Source organism: Dicentrarchus labrax, unplaced genomic scaffold, assembly GCF_905237075.1.
Source record: "Dicentrarchus labrax unplaced genomic scaffold, dlabrax2021, whole genome shotgun sequence".
NCBI lineage: Eukaryota > Metazoa > Chordata > Actinopteri > Moronidae > Dicentrarchus > Dicentrarchus labrax.
In genome coordinates this window covers 7,218,918-7,238,266 of record NW_026136702.1, presented here as the reverse complement: position 1 = coordinate 7,238,266, position 19,349 = coordinate 7,218,918, and the positions used below count along the sequence as shown (strand labels likewise).

Genomic DNA, 19,349 nt, shown 5'->3' with positions numbered 1-19,349 from the left:
CCCTCTATATATGTTTGATTAAATCACCTGCTTTAATGTACTCATCTCTGTCAAGCTAAAAATAACTAAAAAAACACTTTGAATTACAACAGGGGGGATTCCTGTTTAGTTCTGCATGTTTTGCAGTGCTCTACACTTGCACACTACAGTGCCTACTGGAGGTGTGGACTCAAAGATCATTTTGTTTAGTTCATTCCTTTGTTCAAAAGACAATACACAGTGCGTTATGACTTTAGGACAAAGTTTAAGGCAAAGTATAGGACCTGAATCAGTCAGTCTTGACTTTGGACTTAAGTACAAAGCCTTAAGACTTACTTGTGACTTCAAAACAATGACTTGTTCCCACCTCTGGTGGTTAATAAATAAATGATAGGGGATTTTTCCTATTAAAGGCCCAGTGTCCTAATTCACACTTCACACTGTGAACAGGAGATATCCAAGAAAAGGCTGGAAAAAGCTCTTAGAGTGCTCCAGCAAAAGTGATCTGTGGTGAGCACCTACGAAGTCTCAAAAAGGACAAAAAAAAATCAGTCTTTCTTCTGTCGTATCAGTGGATGTACCAGCTACACTGACCTCCTCTGTTGATCTCTGGTGATAACGACCTGTGTGTTGCAGGACGAACGCTTCCCCGACGGCACAGGGCAGGACTCAGGGATCCATGTTCACTCTGTCCTGTGCCTCCCCATCCTCACTGCCATCGGGGACCTCATTGCCATCCTGGAGCTGCATCGGCACTGGGGCAAGGAGCCCTTCAACCTCAGCCACCAGGAGGTCAGTCTGACCCAGAAAAAACACACCAAGAGTGGGATGCTGGAGCAAGGCTCACAGAACTACAGTTAGCCTGGTATTCACCTTAATCTGGATCTGTTTAAGAGCTCTATTAGCCTTGTCGGGTTCAGTTCATTGTAGAAAACACTTAATAACACTGTATTTTAGTGTTGTAAAGTCCTGTAAATTGCTGTGCAAAACATACAGGTTTCTCAAGCAAGTACAGTCATGTCAGCGTTCCATAAACAAACAATTTCTTGACAGAATATTCAAAATTACATAATGAGGAAATCATTTTTTAACATCAAACATTTTTAACATTTTTGGTATAAAATATATAATATTTCTAAAAGGAGTACAGTAGGTATAACACATTGTTTGTGTTTTTTTATGTTATTCAAACCTGCGTCAAATTGATTGTTTTGGAAACTTGGAAGCAGAAGAACGTATTTGCAAACAGTTATTTACACATCCACCGGACACACAGCAACAGTAGCATAAATTTGAAGTCTTGTTACCAACTGACTAGTCCAATAGTTTCAGTCTACTTTTAGCACTGCTTTGGTCCATACTAAATCCTGAGCAGGTAGCTTGAAGTGTGTTCATCAAAGCAGTTATTGCTGCAGGAAAAGAGGTCGATGAGAGTGATCCAAAACATTAAAATTGCAGGCTGTAAAACCAAAACAATTAGCTGAAAGACGCTAAAATGCTCTGTAGGGCTGAGGGGAATTGCAGAGTCACATGAAAATGATGTGTGTTTGTCACTATGAGTGACCCCTTTCATATTATACTTTTTCATATAAAAAATATCTATTAGCACAGCTTTAATTTTGCATTACCCATCTTTTAATCCACAATACTAAACGTGCCGACTTGGCAGTGTTACAGGTGTGAGTCTGTGTCCCCAGATTGACTTTGAATATGTAGGCTTACTGGCTCTTCTGTGATTATGAGACGTGCAGAACAGATTATGTTGAAAAACACAAAAGAGGAAATGTGATAAGAACTGATTAAACATTGAAAACGTGTGAATGTGATTATTTTTTTGCTGCATTTCTTTGGAGCTAAGCTTCACTTTCTTTTTCCAGGTTGCAACAGCTAATTTAGCATGGGCTTCAGTTGCCATTCATCAAGTACAGGTGAGCAAATGTCCACAGAGGATTGGCTTGAATATGAAATTGCACATTGCACACAGCTGATATACTGTAACACTTCACTAAAGACTTGTCTGGGAACAAGGTGAAGCCTACCTGTCCCACTTATTATGATCTTGGATGACTTTGTTTGTTCTGGTTCTGCACTGGTGTTTTTAATGGGGAAATCCACTGTGTACAGGAACTGGGTTGTCACTGGGCCCAGTCCAATCAACTAAGCCATAGATTCAACAAACAGCTCCCCAAGGACGTCATTACGCCCCAGTGCTGTTTTTATTCGAACAGATAGCATAACACCTCAGAGAAGCAGCGTCCCACTGCAGCGTCGGCCACAATGGACCTGTGAGCCTCGGCGAACAGTACAGCACTGCAGCACTCCTGGGTTAGCTGCTCGCTGCAAAACACTCTGTTGTTACTGGAACTCATGAAGGTGGCCCACAGCCAAGTGTGTAGACAGCAAGTTGGTTTGTTTACAGCAAACGCAGAATGCTGTATGTGTCCTGTGAGAAACGTGTGATATGTCTGAGTTACAGGTCATGACCTATTTTTCTTTGTTTCTAGGTGTGCAGAGGCCTCGCCAAACAGACTGAGCTCAATGACTTCCTACTAGATGTGTCAAAGTAAGAGCTGCTGTTGGGATAGTTTGCCTAGAATATTTAAATATTAACGTATTAAAAGTGTATGTACACCATGTTCTTATTTTAGTCTAAGTGTAACACAAGTACGATATGGGCTCTAAAGTGAGATAGTGTCTCATCTTTTCTCATGTCAGGTCAAAGGTTAAATAAAACTTGTGCTCACACAATAGAATAAATTACTTGGGCAATGTAGCTTTCATGTCTTGAATGTGAACGTCATCAGAGCTTTCCATTTGTCAAACATCTCAATGCGCCATTTCTTCTTTTCGCACAGAACATACTTTGATAACATTGTGGCAATAGATTCTCTACTTGAACATATTATGGTGAGTGTGATTTCTGCAAGTATGTGTTCATTCACATTGTCTTCAAGGCTACACATCCTGGGAGTGTGTGTTAGGTTATGTGTGTTAAAAAGAGTAATAATGCTGCTGTAATACAGATACACACAGGCCATCTTGATACCAGAGGGGCACTGCTAATGTTTCCTGATAGCACATGCCTGTTGGCATTAATAATATATAGTAATTATAATAGTAATACTGCTTATCATAATAATTATTGTAATTTGTCATAATAGATACTTAGACATACTAAATACATGTTTAGACTTAGAAATAGGCAACTTTGTCAGCTTGCAATATTTGTTCTACTCTGCAAATCTAAAACTGATGAGTGTAAAACATGATTTTCATGTTTCTTTTACTAAGACCCACCTCTCTGTTTGTATGTATTTTGTTGCCTTGTGACTGTGGTGTCATCTCAGGTCATTCAAGTCATCTGGTTCAAACACTGAAATGAACTGGAATGACCTGTAGTTATACTGTGTGTGTTTTTAATTATCTACATTTAACTGTTCCATTCAAAAGAAACTATTTAAACTGCAGCGATGTATCTGATTTCACTAAGTTGCAGGTGCTAGGCTTCATTTTCAATGTTTTTTACGATCTTCCGAACCCTCAATGTTGCTGATAAAGTTCTGTCCCTGTTGTTTTTTTGCAGATATATGCAAAAAACCTGGTGAATGCGGACAGGTGTGCACTCTTCCAGGTAGATCACAACAACAAAGAACTGTACTCTGACCTGTTCGATATTGGGGAAGAGAAAGAAGGCAAACCTGTCTTTAGGAAAACCAAAGAAATTAGGTGTGTAAGATTTACACTTTTCTCTTCCAGTGTCCTGAATAAAGACCTCATTTAATTTTGATATGGTCTGTGTTGTTGTTTGATATATTATTATATATTATATTATATTATATATATTATTGGTATATATATTGATATAAGATTGAAATTCTTTTCAGTTTATACAGATTTTAATAGAAAAATACTAGTTTATTTTGAAGTAGAACAGTTGGGTTTTTTGTCTCCACACATCCAAAAGTGTGTTTTCTGCACATAAAAGACATTATTCACCATAGTGTACAGTAAACATGGTCATCTTGTGACATGCTTCCAATAAAATTTTAATTATTAGAAGAACTGGGGGAAAATTCAAATCACCTGCTATAATTTTTCCATGTAAAAATGGTTTTATTGGCTATTCGTGCTGTAAATTGCATTTATGAAATCAGGTTTTTGCATGTATTTTCATATTATTGATTTACCCAGCACAGACCTAACTCTTGTCCTCTCTTCTCTCCCTGTAGGTTTTCTATAGACAAGGGAATAGCTGGCCAAGTGGCTCGGACAGGGGAAGTCTTAAATATCCCAGATGCCTATGCAGACCCACGGTTTAACCGGTATACAAAAAGATCCTGCAATAAGCTTTTTTTACTTACCTTTTCCATTATATATGATTATCAACAAACTATTGAACTTTCTTCAAGTTGACTTTAAAACACTGTAGTCATTATAGAGGCCTTCCTTGTACAGCAAAAGTTAAGACTTAAGCATGCTGTGTTTGTTATGTGTGGTTCACATTATGAACTTACATAAACACTGGGCTGAATGTCAAACTGATGTTTCATATTTTTGTATATCTTTCTTAACAGAGAGGTGGACCTTAAAACCGGCTACACCACACGGAACATCCTGTGCATGCCCATCGTGAGCAGGGGGACCGTTATAGGTGTGGTGCAGATGGTGAACAAGCTAAGCGGAAGTGCCTTCACTAAAACAGATGAGAACAACTTTAAGATGTTTGCTGTCTTTTGTGCTCTGGCCTTACACTGTGCAAATGTGAGTAAACTGAATTAGTCTTAAAATATTTAAACAACTTCTCTGACTGCAAAAAACATAATCCATTCTCTTTACATCTGTCTGCACAAGCCTGCTCTTTATCTTTTGCAGTGTAGGTAGATGACGTGAAGATTATATAACACTTCATGGCCACGAATACATGATCCTGATTGGCTTATTTTCAGATAACTGCACCTTTGACGTAGTGGCCTCATCCGCGTCCTATATTCATACTTATAGCTTGAAGGCTTGTTGCAGCTGTTACTAGGCTGCGGGTCTCCCTATTTGACAGAGTAGTAATTTCATTTTTCCTCCAAGGTTGACAAAGATAGTGCCAACTGCTTCTATTTAAAGTGTGCTCTGCTCCAAAATATGAATAAAACCTTTTTTTTCTTTTTGCCAATGATGATTATCCCTTACATGGAACACACAAGCGTTTCATGAATCATGCTAACTCTGGAAGCTTGCGTTGTGTGGTCTGTCAGTCAGAGCCTCTCCTCTCTGTGGGGCCTGACTCACCATCATCTCGTGCGACAAACTTACGCAGGAGCAGCGTCACAAAGTAGGTTTTAAAATTGATGAGGCATGTTAATATTTTAAGACAAGCAGTCTGCATCCGTCCACTGACAGGATTTATGTTTAGCTGTAATTTATGCCTCACGTCTCTAGGAAACTCACTTAGGCCCAGCTCCTGATTTATGGTGATTTATGGTGGAAGGTGTGAGGCTTGGCGCATGTACCTGACTGTCTTATTCCTGCCTGTCTGGGATGGGGACATGGATAAAAAACAGATGTGGAGACACTTTTTTGGAGACATGCAGATAAAATATGATACAGGACTGTTGCGGATAACTTAACTTTGTCTGACCCTTGGAAATTCCAGCAGCGATACTTAAAGAATTCAACAGAAGATGGTATTTATAGCGTTGGACTGTCGACATTTTAAAGACTAATTCCTGTCCTCTGATTTCCCTGTGTGTCTCTGCAGATGTACCACAGGATCCGGCACTCTGAATGCATTTACAGAGTGACAATGGAAAAACTGTCTTATCACAGCATCTGCACATCAGAAGAATGGAAGACCCTTACCCAGCTCAATCTCCCTGCACCCATTTATAAAGAGATCGAAATGTGAGTGCCCTTTCAGGTGCAATGCTACGGTCGCTATCTCTGCTGTGACCCTGAGTGTCGTTGGTCTACAGTCACGTGTCTGTGAAAGTGACGATGACAGAGTCCAGACCTGTGCGAGTCCCCTCATATGTCCCTCTGTGTGCTGTACATGCTAATTTAAGACTCTCCTCCCATCTCCCTCACCCCCCTCTCCTGCAGGTTCCACTTTGACATTAATCCCTTTGAGGAGATCTGGCCTGCTGTTTTTATCTACATGGTTCATAACTCCTGTGGAAAGACCAGGTAAAGTGTCACTTTGCCATGACAATGAATAAAGTGAAGTCATAAAGTAAAAATCTTCTTCTTCAATGTCATTGTCAGTTCTTTATCAAAGCTTGGGGTGATTCATCGTTAAACATCCTGTCTTTCCGTGCGTAGTTTTGAGCTGGAGAAGCTGTGTCGGTTTACCATGTCTGTACGGAAGAACTACCGACGTGTGCCCTACCACAACTGGAAGCATGCAGTCACGGTGGCACACTGTATGTATGCCATCCTGCAGAAAACCCCTGAGAAGTTCACAGAGCTAGAGGTTTGCTCCTTATTGGGTCTGGGTTTCACTGATTCTAGAGAAAAATAAAACATAACAAAGCTAGATTAGCTTTTGGGGTCCTTTTGTGATTTTTTTTTTCTGTCTTCCCACTCTGGTTTACAGAAGAAGGGTCTGTTGATAGCCTGCCTGTGCCATGATCTGGACCATCGGGGGTACAGCAACACATACCTGCAGAAGTTTGACCATCCGCTGGCTGCTCTGTACTCTACCTCCACCATGGAACAACACCACTTCTCTCAGACCGTCTCCATCCTGCAGGTAGAGCTCCACTATGCAGCACCTAATGTACAATTCAGTTTCTTTCCTCATTTATCATCTTTTTAATTCTATTATGTTTTTACCTTTTCATTAATTAAGCATATCAGCATATCTCTGATTTGCTTAAAAACATGCAGACTGTGGGCAAAAGAATGGAAATACCAAATGCTAAATAATTTAACTTACAGTAGCGGGAGCATGTCAAGAATGACACCATGTGTGGACCAACTTCAACAGCACAGTAGAAAGCCAGTCACAATTTAAAGCCCAAAATAAAGACAGATGGCCACTTAAAAACATCGTAAACCACCCTTAGTTTTTGCACCCTTGGTCTTTTTTTACCACAGAGAGGATCCTAAGAGACTAAAACCAGATAAAAATCAGCCTGAATTAAGTTAATTTGCAGTTTTTACTTTGTGCAATAGTTGTTTTTTTTCATGTAAGAGAAACAGATAATATTCATATTTATAAGTAGATTTTCTTTTCATGCACGCATCCTGTAACAGTAGAAATACTCAAATTAATATATAATTTCTTTTAAACTATGCTTACATACACACGCATGCTGTCAATTACAGATCCATAGAAAGGATGATATGATTTAGTTCTGAGTGCCCCCTTGTGTAACGTCTAGGATCTGCTGGCCGGGCGTGAACCCTGAGATGAACTTGAGATTACAACCTGTTGTAGTCTAGCTGAGCTGAACGCCTCATAAGTGGAGCTTTTGCTTTTTTATTGATCTCTTTGTTTCTCATAGCTGGAAGGGCACAATATTTTCTCCAACCTGAATTCCAGCGAGTACGAGCAGGTGTTGGAGATCATCCGGAAGGCCATCATTGCCACAGACCTCGCCCTGTACTTCAACAACCACCAGCAGCTGACGGAGCTGCTGACATCACAAGCGCTGGACTTCAACAACCACTCACACAGGTCAGGTCACGACGACTCACACCGGTGCACATGTCAGGTTGGGATCATACCCAGATCTCATAGCATCACACAGAGAAATGTGGACCTGGCGTATATAAAACAGCACATTGAATTTTTCCACGCGGCTATAACAAGGCTTTGCTCCCCTCCAGGGACCGTGTGATTGGTCTGATGATGACAGCATGTGACCTGTGTTCTGTTACCAAGAAATGGCAAATCACACGACTCACAGCCAACGACATCTATGCTGAGTTCTGGGCTGAGGTACAGTGGGATACTGCTGGAGTTGAACAGTTTTAGTGTCATGATCGTGCCTCCAGTCTAACAGTCAGACCTCTGTTAGTACTTTTGAATGCTGCTACACCAAGCTGTCCTACAATTTGTGAGGCGCAAAATAGTGTGGTCTAGAGGTGAAAAGGTTTGCCACAGTATGCAAAAATAAAAGGATCCTTCTCTCTTTTATTTTGTTCATCCACAGGGAGATGAAATGAAGAAGATTGGGTTGCAGCCGATCCCTATGATGGACAGAGACAAGAAGGACGAGGTTCCCCAAGGCCAAGTATGACCAGCGATTTTACTCATGTGTTTCTAACTCTCTACCTCACACATACACTCAAAACTTTTGAAATTTCTGCATTCTGATGGTGTAATATTTCATCCAAGACTTTTATTCTTTTCCATTAAGAAATCCAACTAGCCTAGCTAGAGAGACTCAAGACTGGCAGCCACTGCCATTTAGGTTTGGCAAAATATAGAGGAAGAGGTCACACTATCGCAGGATGTAACATATGATACATATTTTAGTTGATGAAATGTTAAAAAATGTTTAATTTGCTGTGTAATGGTTACAGATTTTTACAATTAGAGAATGTAAGAATCACTTTAGCTTTACAACAACGATAAATCAAAATGTTACAAAAATAACCATTATTCATTTATTTCATTTTTTGTCAAAACCACTATAGAGGGACCAAAGAGCCTCATGGGTTGCCTACTCCTGGCCTAAGCAATTCAAATCCCCACCAATCACCTCTTGTAACAGTCCTTGGTCATAAATAAGCTATTATAAACACATCCCAGACAACAGAGAAAATTAAAATGTGATGTATGTGTGATGCATTTCTGATCTGATTCTTGTAATATTGTGTCCAAAAGGTGGGATTCTACAATGCTGTTGCAATTCCATGTTACACGACACTAGCGGAGCTTTTCCCTCCATCCGATCCTCTTCTAAAAGCCTGCAAGTGAGTATTCAAAGCGTCAGTTTTAAACTTTGACAAAAAGGCTTGATTTATACTCTTTTTGTAGTTTGAAAACGTAAAAAATCAAAGAGCTCCTTTACACAATATTGTCATGCTGATTTCACATCTGATATGGTCAATAAATGTGCTGACAACAGCTTGCAACAAGTGATATATGTGCTGGCCTCATCTGACCAGCAGCCGTTGGCCAGAAACATATGATTAGAAGTGATAAGGGGTGTGTTTGTGTTTGTGTGTGTATAGGCGCACATTCCAAACGTTCCACTGAAAACACAGACAAAACACACAGGCAACCGTACTGATATTAGATTAAACTAACTTGTGTAGTGTAGTACTGTAACTTATTCAGATAGACACAATTTCATATAGAATTCAGTGTACTAACAGGAAAAGTTTTCTAATTTAGTGCGTGTAGTGTGTGTGGTGTGAGATTGTTTATCTGCATACGTGCATGTTACATTCGATAAGAGTGTAGGAATGTATTTGTATGCGTAATTTCTGCTTGTTGACCAAGATCGTATTGCACATTCGCCTGCCCTTCCGCTGGTTTTTAAAACGCTGTGACCTTGATCTGTGGGGAATGCAAACAAAGTGAGCAGTGTAATATTTAAGCCCCGGCTATACGTCAGCACCGGGCTCTCGGTGGGCAGCAGGCCGGCTGCTTGTTGTGGGATCCGCCACAGACGTGTAAACTGCATCAGGCTGGCTAATTGAATGGAATGGCAGCAAAGGGCAGCACTCTCTGCACTCGTATGTCAGCCTCAATTATAGCACAGAGGGGGAGAGGTTACCTTCATGACAACAAGAACTGACCACAGATGACTAATGAATTACACTGCCTGTGGTGACATGTGGTTACAGATTTGGTCTTTAATTAATGGCCAGTGTAAATTATTTATATTAAGTTGTTTAATATAGTTTGATTTGGTTTAATGCAGCAATTTGTTCACATTTAATTTGGATTTCTTCAGAACCATAATGATATTATTATCATGTTGGTGTCTTGATATTTCTGTCTTAACAGCATCTTTTTTTAAAGTTCTGTCTGTCTCTAACCATATTTTGTCCATAACATTTCTAACATCAGATGCACACCCTTGTGGCAGCAAAGTGTTATAATGTTGTGGGCTAAATAACTAGCTCCATCAATAGCTCCAGTAGTACATTTAATTTTCATTCAAACAAGAAAACTGAACACAGCAGTAGATAAGAAACAAATATACACCTAATAATAGCTTAATTTCATTTGTTTGAAATAACTGTCGGACACATTATTTAAGTTTAAAATGTCTTTGATTCATGCTGACATTATCCTCTTACTTCAGATACTAAGCCACTTCTTGGCACTAAGACATCTTGTTAGTAGCATAGCCCTGTTTGTAAACCCACAGCATGCAGGGTCTGAATCTGATGGAGGTGCTGTGTGTTCGCAGGGAGAACCTGAGCCAGTGGGAGAAGATATCGCGGGGAGAGGCGGAGGACATTGTGCCCAGCAGGCCTAGTGATTCAGGCCCTGTCAAGGTGGACAACTGACTACCAAAGGGGTTGCTGGACAAAGGAATACAACCTGAATCCTGCCACGGACCTGGTACTCTGTCGGGGGGAGGGGGGAGAGAACCCACATCCTGTGCTAGCAGGAGACGGATCCGCTACAGGCAACTTGACTTTGAAAACACACAGTTACCTCATTGGGTGACGGAGGTGTCAACACTGACGGTTTCACCGATCCCAGAGACTGACAGACAGCCGATGGGGAGGGACTTCAACCCATCACCCAACATCAACTCAGCTTGGGAATTCATTTGGTAGAATGGACTTGTGCCGTTTTTGGTTGTTTTATTTGAGCTGTTTTATTTTATTTTATGTTTTTTTTTAATTATTATTATTATTTGAGCTGATTCTTTTATGGTCTTGTATTTGCAGAGGCCTTATTCTGAACCTTTCACAGGCTAGAATATGTGAAATCTTGTTGTCGGTTCAGGCTTTTATTTTATTTTTTGAAATGGTACTGTTTGCCTTCTGTGGTAGGTTTATCGTACGCGCACTACTTCAGCAAGGTATTCCCAGAGACAGAAGGAATGTGTAGAGCAGATGTATGGTGTAATGCCACCTTACTGAGAAGGTGGATTTCAGAATGTTTTTTTTATTACTTTTTGAGCAAAAATCCTTTGCAGTACTTGAATAAAGACATAACAGCCTATTCTAGGTGGAGATGGCAGAAATCCCCTGCAGCATATTCTACAAAACATGGATGAACTGTGACAAGAGGAGTTAGATAATGTCGACACTTGTGAACACAGTCACAAGAGAGTCACAATGTTTCTCCCTGAAGTGGACCCCACAGCACTGCCCCCAGCCCCCCCTGGCATTTAGGAACCTGCTGCATAGTACATCAGCTTTCCTCTTGATTAACAGGATCTGATCCCAGGCCAGCAGTAATAGTAACATTTGTAGGACCGAGTTCAGAAGACGAAAAAAAAAGAAAAGATGCACAGATAGCATCTGTTTTTGCATCAGTTATAGTAACCCAGACTGCATACAATTTAATTTCCACTCTCATAACAATTTTCACGCCACTATCGCATCATAAATTATTTTACACTACAATCTGGTTCCTCCTCATTAATCAGTAATCATTTGTACAAGCATGAATAAAACACAAGTAAAATGAGGATAGTGCACAAGTTGGCTAAGTGTCCCAGCGGAGTATAAAGAGTTGGGTGTTTGCAATGACACAACAAACTTCTGATTTTAACTATTATATGTAATGTCCAGACAGCACTCTAATTTATACCACGTGGTTGAGACGTGATGAATTACTGAGGTTTAAATTAAATATATGGTGAAGGGTGGAATAAGTTGTAGCCTATACATTCTCTCCTTGACATAGATAGGTGTCCTTGCAGGTTAAAATCTGTAGTGTGAAACCTTTATGACACTGAACCCATTTTGCTGTTGATGCCAGACACAGCAGCTAAACAGAAGCATGAGGTCGGCTTCATATTTTCCCATAATGTCAAAAGTGTTAAGCTAAAGTGCGTCACATGTCTATCTCTGGGATTGCAACCTCAAGAATGTTGGTTGACTCTTTGCAGGTGTGTAACAGACGTTCCCCTCACATCCACGACCTGTCGAAGGAAATAACTCCTCCTCCTTTGCGCTGACTCGCCAACATCATGCAAAGGGGGGTACATTTGGACTCTTCCAAATGAGTTTCCGAGATCTTCCAAAAGACAATTAGTTTTGTCTGAAACTGTCATTCCAGTGGACGTTGTCCCTCCAAGACTGAAATTACCGCTCAAATAATTTGTTTTTACGACTGGTACTGTGGCCCCTAATGGTGTGAATGTACATTTTGATGAATGTTTTGTTGATTGCAGATCTTTGGTGGTGGCAGTTTTCCATGATGTGCTCTGTCTTACTTTTCAGAATTGCTTCCAGTAAGCTTCAACCAAGAGCAACAACTAGCATGCACCTAAACTGAATTTATATATACATTTGCATATACGGTAATAGGTGTATACTGTGTACAATCTAGGAATTAGTTTGTACAGACTGAGATGTATGCTCTGATGGTGCTAAAGTGAATGGCAGTCATGCACTTTCTGACTGGGTGTGTACACTGTGTGTGTGTGTGCGTGTGTGTGTGTGTGTGTGTGTGTGTGTGTGTGTGTGCATTTGTGCGAGAGAGAGAAGCTTTTAACTGTCTCTTTCCGCCCTCCAACCCCACCTGAGAACATGGTTAAGTCCATAACACTGCACTGTCCCTTCTACTTTTCAGCACCAGTTATATCCCATTGTCTGCACTATGTTTAGCTTATAATCTTTATCATTATTATTATTATTGATGATTATTATTATTGCTATTATTACTATTGTTATTTTCTTAATTAGAGTTAAATTTAAATTAACTTATATTTTTTATACAAAGAAAAATAATGTTGGCCTTTTTGTTTTGTACAAAGTAAACATTAAGATAAACAAAACGGTCTAGACATGTTACTGTTACCCAGAATAATTGCGGAATGTCTCAACTGTAAATGTAAGAGCAGTAGCCCAAATGACTTTTATTAAATACCTGAAAAATACGTCTCTGTGCCAGATCTTTATTTCATGTTTGAATGATCTTTTTATTTTGTTGCATACCATTCTTTTGACAGAGCTGCAGGGACAGTGTTGGGTGACAATGTGTCACTCCTGAGAGGACTGTAATCTACTTTACATATGGAGTAACATCTCACACCCCATTTTAAAACTACAATAATGCAAAACCATCCAAGAAATCTGTAACTAATTCTTAAATTACCAGTAGAACATTAAGTTATCTATGGATTATCAATCTCTTTTGGCTCTACAATCATAACCAGTGACCCTGGAAATGAACCTTTGTATTTCCTACACACTGTCGTCTGCAGTTGCATCCTCAAACTTCTGGCAAGTAAAGTTCTGGGAGCTTCTTCCATCCTCCACTGCATTATTTGATTTAACATCAACCCGTAATGGAGGACACAAGGATGCAAAGGAATACAAACTCCATTGTATGGCCCTACTTATTTCAATGAAGCATAACATGTTACACTGTCTCTTCCCTCATGCTCAGCTTTGCCATCTGGGTGCTTTCCTATTCTGGCCGTTTAAGCCCTGAGGCCGAGTTTCACTCTCCTTCTCCTGCTCTCTCTCTCTCTCTCTCTCTCTCTCTCTCTCTCTCTCTCTCTCTCTCTCTCTCTCTCTCTCTTGCTTTGTGGGCTACACCCACTGCTGTGTGTTTACTTGCACTTGCAATAACCCAATTATTGTGAATAACCAGATTAAGATAATAGTTTGATTAAAGCATTTACAGGAGTTTTGCAGTAACCAGATTTCCACAATAACCAGTTTACACAATTTGTCTGGTAATTAAAGGATCTGTGGCAGACCACAGGAAACAATTGAGTGTAAACAAAATAAGAAAATCTTAGGAAATAGGGTGAAATTGTTGGAGTCCATTATTTTCCACACTAAATAATTTACAGAGCACAAATCTGTTATTTAAAGACAGTGCAGAAACCACTTTTAAACCAGGTCATGTAGTATTATTTCTGGCATCAACAATGATGAGTCTGCTGACTTACTCTGCTGACTGGTTGTTCTTCAATCCCAGAGAAATAAAATAAATATATAAAAATGGCCCTAATAATGACATAGATGATTAAGGTGGTGTTTCTCTCAGTAGTTGTTAATATCAGCTCAATTTTTTTTGTCGAAACACATCCATAAATGCATAATCCTCACCTTGAAGGTATATCGATTGGGGAGCAAAATACTTCAATAGCCTTCTCTAATCCAGCCCTGCTTTGCTATGACTCCATTCCACACACATCTTCTCTGCCCTGATGGTTAGTAGTTACAATTTGTCTTTTGTTTATTTCTTTGTTTTATGTTTGGCAGTTTGCAAAACAAGCAAACAACAACAAAAAGAGATGCAGGAAAACATGAAAACTTTGTTTGTGATATAAGACAAAAAATTATTTCCATGTAAATCATTTTATGAATTGAATTGAACTGTTTTGTGGTGACTTCACCTCAATTCCTAATAATGTATGTGCTTATTATTTTAATGCTTGTTTCCATACAAACCTACCGCGCACAATTTGTCAAAAAAAAAAAAGATTAAAAACACCCATTTGCCTAATCACGCACAAACTAGATCTAACACGTCAAAGCTCATGGGTACGATATTTCCCCAGACACTGAACGCAACATTGCGCGCTTCGGTCTCCTTGGCAACCGAGCAAAGAGCTGACTGTTGTGAGGCCTCGAAGAAAGTTTTTTTTTTTTTTTTTGTCCTGATTCCGCACAAAACTGCAATTACTCGGTTAACAGGTGAGGTTATTAATAGCAAGAATTGTTGTCTGGAACCTGAGTTAGTTAAGTTAGCTGTGGCGGTAATGTGATTAGTTTGTGCACTCTCTGCATTAATAGTTTTATATTACTTTAACTTAGTCAAAGAAACTGTACAGATAGGCATTGAAGTGCTTTGGATAAACGCGTTGTATAGGCTAAATGAATGCTGTTTATATACAGCATTACAATAGCCTACAGGAAATATGTGTCCTTTAACATTCTTTACTGTGTTTGTATGGTGTCTTCATAGTCATGTCCAGCGGCTCTAAGCCAAAGCCCGGGTGCTTTGGGAGGGACATCCACAGACTGCTGCTGGCTGCTGAAGCTGGTCAGAAGGCTGACATCCTGACCTACTCCTCGGGTCATCTGGGGCCCCGCAGCCTGAACCAGAGTCAGCCTCACAGAGAGAAAAAGCAGCCTTTCTGGAGGGCGTCTCATAGCCAAGAAGAAACCCCAAAGCCTCTGACACTCCAGCAGACACAGACAAAGGCACTGACCTATGTAAAGAGGAAAGAAATGAAAGAGTCTCCCTCTGAGTTCTCTACTGGCACGGCTTTATTAGAGTCTGAAGGCTTGAGGTCAAGACAAGATCAGGCTACTGATTGCTCATCACATGCAGACAGGAGAGAAGATATATGTCTACCTAAGATAATTAATTGTTCCTCAAACTCTTTGCCTGTCCAAGCGAAAGCCTTTTCCCAGAAAAAGTCTAGCTCTCCATCTGATCCAAAGGGGAAACAGCAATTTAGCTCGAGCTGCTCTGACCAGGAAGGCCTGAATAATGAAGGCCAGATAAAGACCAAACAACGGTTTGGCAGGCAAGTCGTAGCCCAGCAGGACCTCTGGGGTGGAATAAATGTTGCTGAAATGCATGAGAGGAAACTACAAAAGGTGAGAATAGTCACACAAACCATGACATCATGAAACTGGTTTTGTAATAGCACTTTTTTTTTTACTTTCAGACTTTTTTAATATGTCAATTTTTCATGAGAAGGCACTTCTGAAACGCCCTCTCGACACTCTTGCAGAAGATGCATAAATAAAGACACGCACAGACTCTTCATGCACATCTTAACTTGCTGACGTCGTATGTGTGTGTGTGTGTGTGTTCCTGTCATACTCAGGAGCTGAAGAAGTTGTCAGTGCAAAGCTGGCCCACCAGAGACCGCCTTGTGGTGTTCAGTGACGTCTTTGATGATGTATGTGAAGGCTCGCCAGTATTTGGACGCATCCTGAGGGAAATTAAGGTTTTTCCATTTCCTCCGTACCCACTAGCACATTTTTAGCATGTGCCGTCAGACGTATTAGAGCCAAGAGAGAGTGAGTCCCTGGTGTAAGCGAGCGGAAGTAGAGCAAGCACTGGAACCTGGTCATGATGCGCCAGGGAGCAGGTCATTATAGGGCAACGGTTGGATTAGCGCTCATTCATAAGAAATTTTTTTGTGCACACAATAGTCAGTAGAATTGCTTTGCATTGCTCTATCAGTGCCGAACAGAATTTAGATTAAATTAAACCAATCTTTGCTTGGCATTCATGTATTGTAATGAGTAGACAGTGGGGTTGACATCATGCAGCGGAGATCTTGTTTGACAGCATAAAGCAGCAGGAATGAGTACTTGTCATTACCTTTTATGAGGACACAAACACACTGAGTGCATATAATTCAACAGTGGCTAAAAAAAAATCACTGTAACTGAGAAAATTGATATTTTATACACAAGATTTGGCAGTTATGTTCATGATAAATGTCAACAGTTGAAGCTCAAACAAGCACATGAGCAGTACATTCAAATAAATGATTATGTGCACAATTTCAGCGAAGATTTATTTCCTACATTAGAAGAAAAAACAACACATTTGGTCATTGCATGGAGTGACATAATGTTTTTTTTTTTTTCTTCTAGACCGATTACGATTTGTATGTCAACCACATGATGGCTTCCCAGTCATCCCTACATGACATGGTAAAGCACATCACCTATCATGTATTCATGATGAGACATGGATGTGATTTTCTGGCCTTATTTCCTGTCAACAGCATTGACACCCTTCTGAGTGGGTGTCACTTGATCGACAGCAAACTAACATAATGGCTTCATGTTTACTGGGATGGATTATGAATCTCAGGCACTTTCAACATTTGTGGAAGTTGCTTTTCATATTGTAAGAATGAGACAATATTAGCACTTATTTTCAGTGGATTTTTTTAATACAAAGTCATTGTAATGTAACAAAACTGCAATTATAGCTCAGTCACAGTTTAAAGGGCCAAAGGCAATTTTTGTCACAGGTTCTGTCATTCATTTTAATGGTAGTTTTAGGCTATGTGTCCATTATGAACTGAACTATGGCAATGAGATACTTTTTCAATGGAAAGAGGCTAACCTCATGTAGGAGATCAGGATAACCTCACCTTTGTCTCTTTTAAATCACTGCTATAAACGCACCTCTTACATTTACTACTTCATTCATTCCTTTCTGTGTAAGTCTAATCTATGCTATGTTTTAAATTATTTTTAATATCTTATTTATTTTTACTGTCTTTTTATTGGATTCTGCTTTCATTAAGCCGTTGTGAAGCACTAACTAAAAAAAGTGCTATACAAATAAAATGTATTATTATTATTATTATGTACAGTATTTCTGACATAGCAGAATATGTTTATGGAGCTTAGAGACTTGCACATTATCAACAAGTAACACGTTTTTGTTGTTATGTTACAGCCAAATACTTCGCTCAGAGATCTTGGCAGCAGCAAAGTAAGGGAAATGGAGTTGGAGGATGCTGAACAAGAGGTCTGCAGGTTGGAGCAGGAGGCCAGAAGAGCTCTGGAGGAGAATAAACTGTACTGCAAGGATCTGTTCAACAAAAAAAACAGAATATATGTTTTTATACTGTACATTGTAATTAGTTTAAGCAAGTTTGTTCTCTTTTTAACCTCAGAGTCCGAAATCAATTACAGAATGTTCAAGCTATCGTAGGCCCAGAGGACAGTGACATGAAGAGTAAGTCTCAAGACTACATTGGTATATCTAATCATTGGTGAGCCACATCTAAGCATTTGCTGTATGTTACCCTGCAGGGGCAACAGCACATGCTAACTTTTAAATCTCTGGTGTGGACAGACTGAACAAATAATCACTTTGTCATGACAACACACATAAAGAGAGTTTTGTAGTTTCAGTGAGTCAGCTGTGACCTTATAATGCCCGCAGGAGAGTGTGTGTACAAGTACAGATACATCACTCGTCACTACAGCGCATTCATGCTTGGCTCTTCTGTGTTTGGACAGGTACATCTCTGTCGGGGCTGCAGGACGGTGGGTCTGCCATCGGCTGCACCGGCTGTCTCCAGTCCAAGAGGCTTCAGGTGTTGAACATGTGGAGGGAGATCCGACAGCTGGAGGAAGAGATTAAGGAGAAGCTTGTGTCCGCTGCTACAACCACGAGCACAGAAAGGCGCATCAAAGACATAAAGGTGCTGCCAGATGAACTGCATGCTTATGGTCACAGTTTTTGCCCCTTTACATCACATTGAGCATCAATTTTGCCTTTGCTCTCTTTCAGAAATAAAACTGAAGCAGGAAGTGTCTTTGGTGATTGCTGAAAATGCACATGACTGCAGTTTTTATTTAGCTTTTTTTCTGTTTGCTTCCAGACAGAGATAATGAGACTGATAGCCACAAATGACTGTCTGAAGACCACAAACAAGGCAAGGGAGTTTGACCTCTTTCCTACCATATCATCATATTACAGATTTTAAATGCATGTCCTGTTACGCGATAATTGTGTTGTTACTCTGTAATTTTCCCTTAAAGGATCTAGAAAATAACATCAACATGGTGCTGACCAGAGAGAAGGCCAAAAAGACCCTGAGACGGTACATGTTATATTGCACATACTGTATATGTGACACTTGACCGTCTTGTTGACTTGTGACTTGTTTCTTACTTACTTCTGCTTTCCTGTGTTTTTACCTCTAGGATGTTGTGGGAAGAAGTACAATGTGATCTACAAACAGAGAGCGAATAGCTTCTTCAGCGAGTTAACCAGAAGATCATCTTGTGAGATATTAAGTCAGACAGTATATGTTAAATAAAATGCAACGTGCAATAAAATGAAGGAATAAGTATTTAATAGAGTCACGTCTTTGACAACCAACATTAATTATGATTACCTTGTCCTAGTTGTAGCTCTTCGGTTTAGTCTCTTAACCTGAAATAACACTGTAGATCACAGCTTAAAACTTCAGATATATAAGAATGTAAGCAATAACACAATGTGAAAATACTCCATTACAAGTGCTTTTAAATTTTGGTACAATACTTTTAGCAGTAAAATGTATTTAAGATTGCAACATTTCAGAAGTATTTTGATGTAGTCAATTGAGGTGGAACTAATATTAGCTGCTTTATGTACTGTTGGATAGTTTAATCTATAATTAATGCTTAATATTTTAAAATATGATCATGCATTTTGTAAGTTAAATCTTAATTTACATATTAAATGTCAAATTAATATAGTGTAATAATAAGTACAATATTTGCATCTGAGA

At 39.6% G+C, this 19,349-nt stretch overlaps 2 protein-coding genes across 6 annotated transcripts in view; both read left to right on the top strand.

Moving 5' to 3' along the window:
• Positions 1-12,998, top strand: part of pde10a (phosphodiesterase 10A) — a 57,732-nt gene extending 44,734 nt beyond the window's left edge. For 3 of the 4 annotated variants that reach the window (XM_051425776.1, XM_051425791.1, XM_051425798.1), the window contains 16 exons: positions 616-771; positions 1,857-1,907; positions 2,484-2,542; positions 2,835-2,886; positions 3,563-3,705; positions 4,209-4,301; positions 4,554-4,740; positions 5,729-5,871; positions 6,070-6,153; positions 6,289-6,439; positions 6,563-6,718; positions 7,476-7,648; positions 7,801-7,912; positions 8,127-8,207; positions 8,804-8,892; positions 10,344-12,998. In XM_051425776.1, coding sequence (XP_051281736.1) covers positions 616-771; positions 1,857-1,907; positions 2,484-2,542; positions 2,835-2,886; positions 3,563-3,705; positions 4,209-4,301; positions 4,554-4,740; positions 5,729-5,871; positions 6,070-6,153; positions 6,289-6,439; positions 6,563-6,718; positions 7,476-7,648; positions 7,801-7,912; positions 8,127-8,207; positions 8,804-8,892; positions 10,344-10,443 — 1,830 coding nt within the window. In that variant the 3' untranslated portion in view covers positions 10,444-12,998. Of the gene's footprint in view, positions 1-615; positions 772-1,856; positions 1,908-2,483; positions 2,543-2,834; positions 2,887-3,562; positions 3,706-4,208; positions 4,302-4,553; positions 4,741-5,728; positions 5,872-6,069; positions 6,154-6,288; positions 6,440-6,562; positions 6,720-7,475; positions 7,649-7,800; positions 7,913-8,126; positions 8,208-8,803; positions 8,893-10,343 lie in introns of all 4 variants that reach the window. The other variant, XM_051425785.1, reaches the window with a different exon arrangement.
• Positions 12,999-14,650: 1,652 nt separating this feature from the next.
• On the top strand, positions 14,651-18,931 carry LOC127350481 (uncharacterized protein C6orf118-like). Of its 2 annotated transcripts, none has more exons than XM_051377187.1 (10): positions 14,651-14,772; positions 15,044-15,684; positions 15,918-15,992; positions 16,699-16,758; positions 17,519-17,640; positions 17,739-17,800; positions 18,088-18,272; positions 18,453-18,506; positions 18,613-18,674; positions 18,778-18,931. In XM_051377187.1, exons 2-10 carry the CDS (start codon positions 15,046-15,048, stop codon positions 18,824-18,826), a joined length of 1,308 nt encoding a protein of 435 aa, XP_051233147.1. In that variant the 5' UTR covers positions 14,651-14,772; positions 15,044-15,045; the 3' UTR covers positions 18,827-18,931. The 2 variants fall into 2 exon arrangements, with proteins under 2 accessions (XP_051233147.1, XP_051233145.1); XM_051377185.1 differs by having other exon boundaries at positions 15,918-16,040.
• The last annotated feature ends 418 nt before the right edge of the window (positions 18,932-19,349 follow it).

What these genes read in the sequence shown, in the direction of transcription:
- LOC127350481 (XM_051377185.1), top strand. Translation starts at nt 15,046, where the DNA reads ATGTCCAGCGGCTCTAAGCCAAAGCCCGGGTGCTTTGGGAGGGACATC. An exon ending in AGAGGACAGTGACATGAAGA is followed by an intron (nt 17,801 to 18,087) that starts GTAAGTCTCAAG and finishes GTGTTTGGACAG; the next exon opens with GTACATCTCTGTCGGGGCTG. An exon ending in GCCAAAAAGACCCTGAGACG is followed by an intron (nt 18,675 to 18,777) that starts GTACATGTTATA and finishes TTTTACCTCTAG; the next exon opens with GATGTTGTGGGAAGAAGTAC.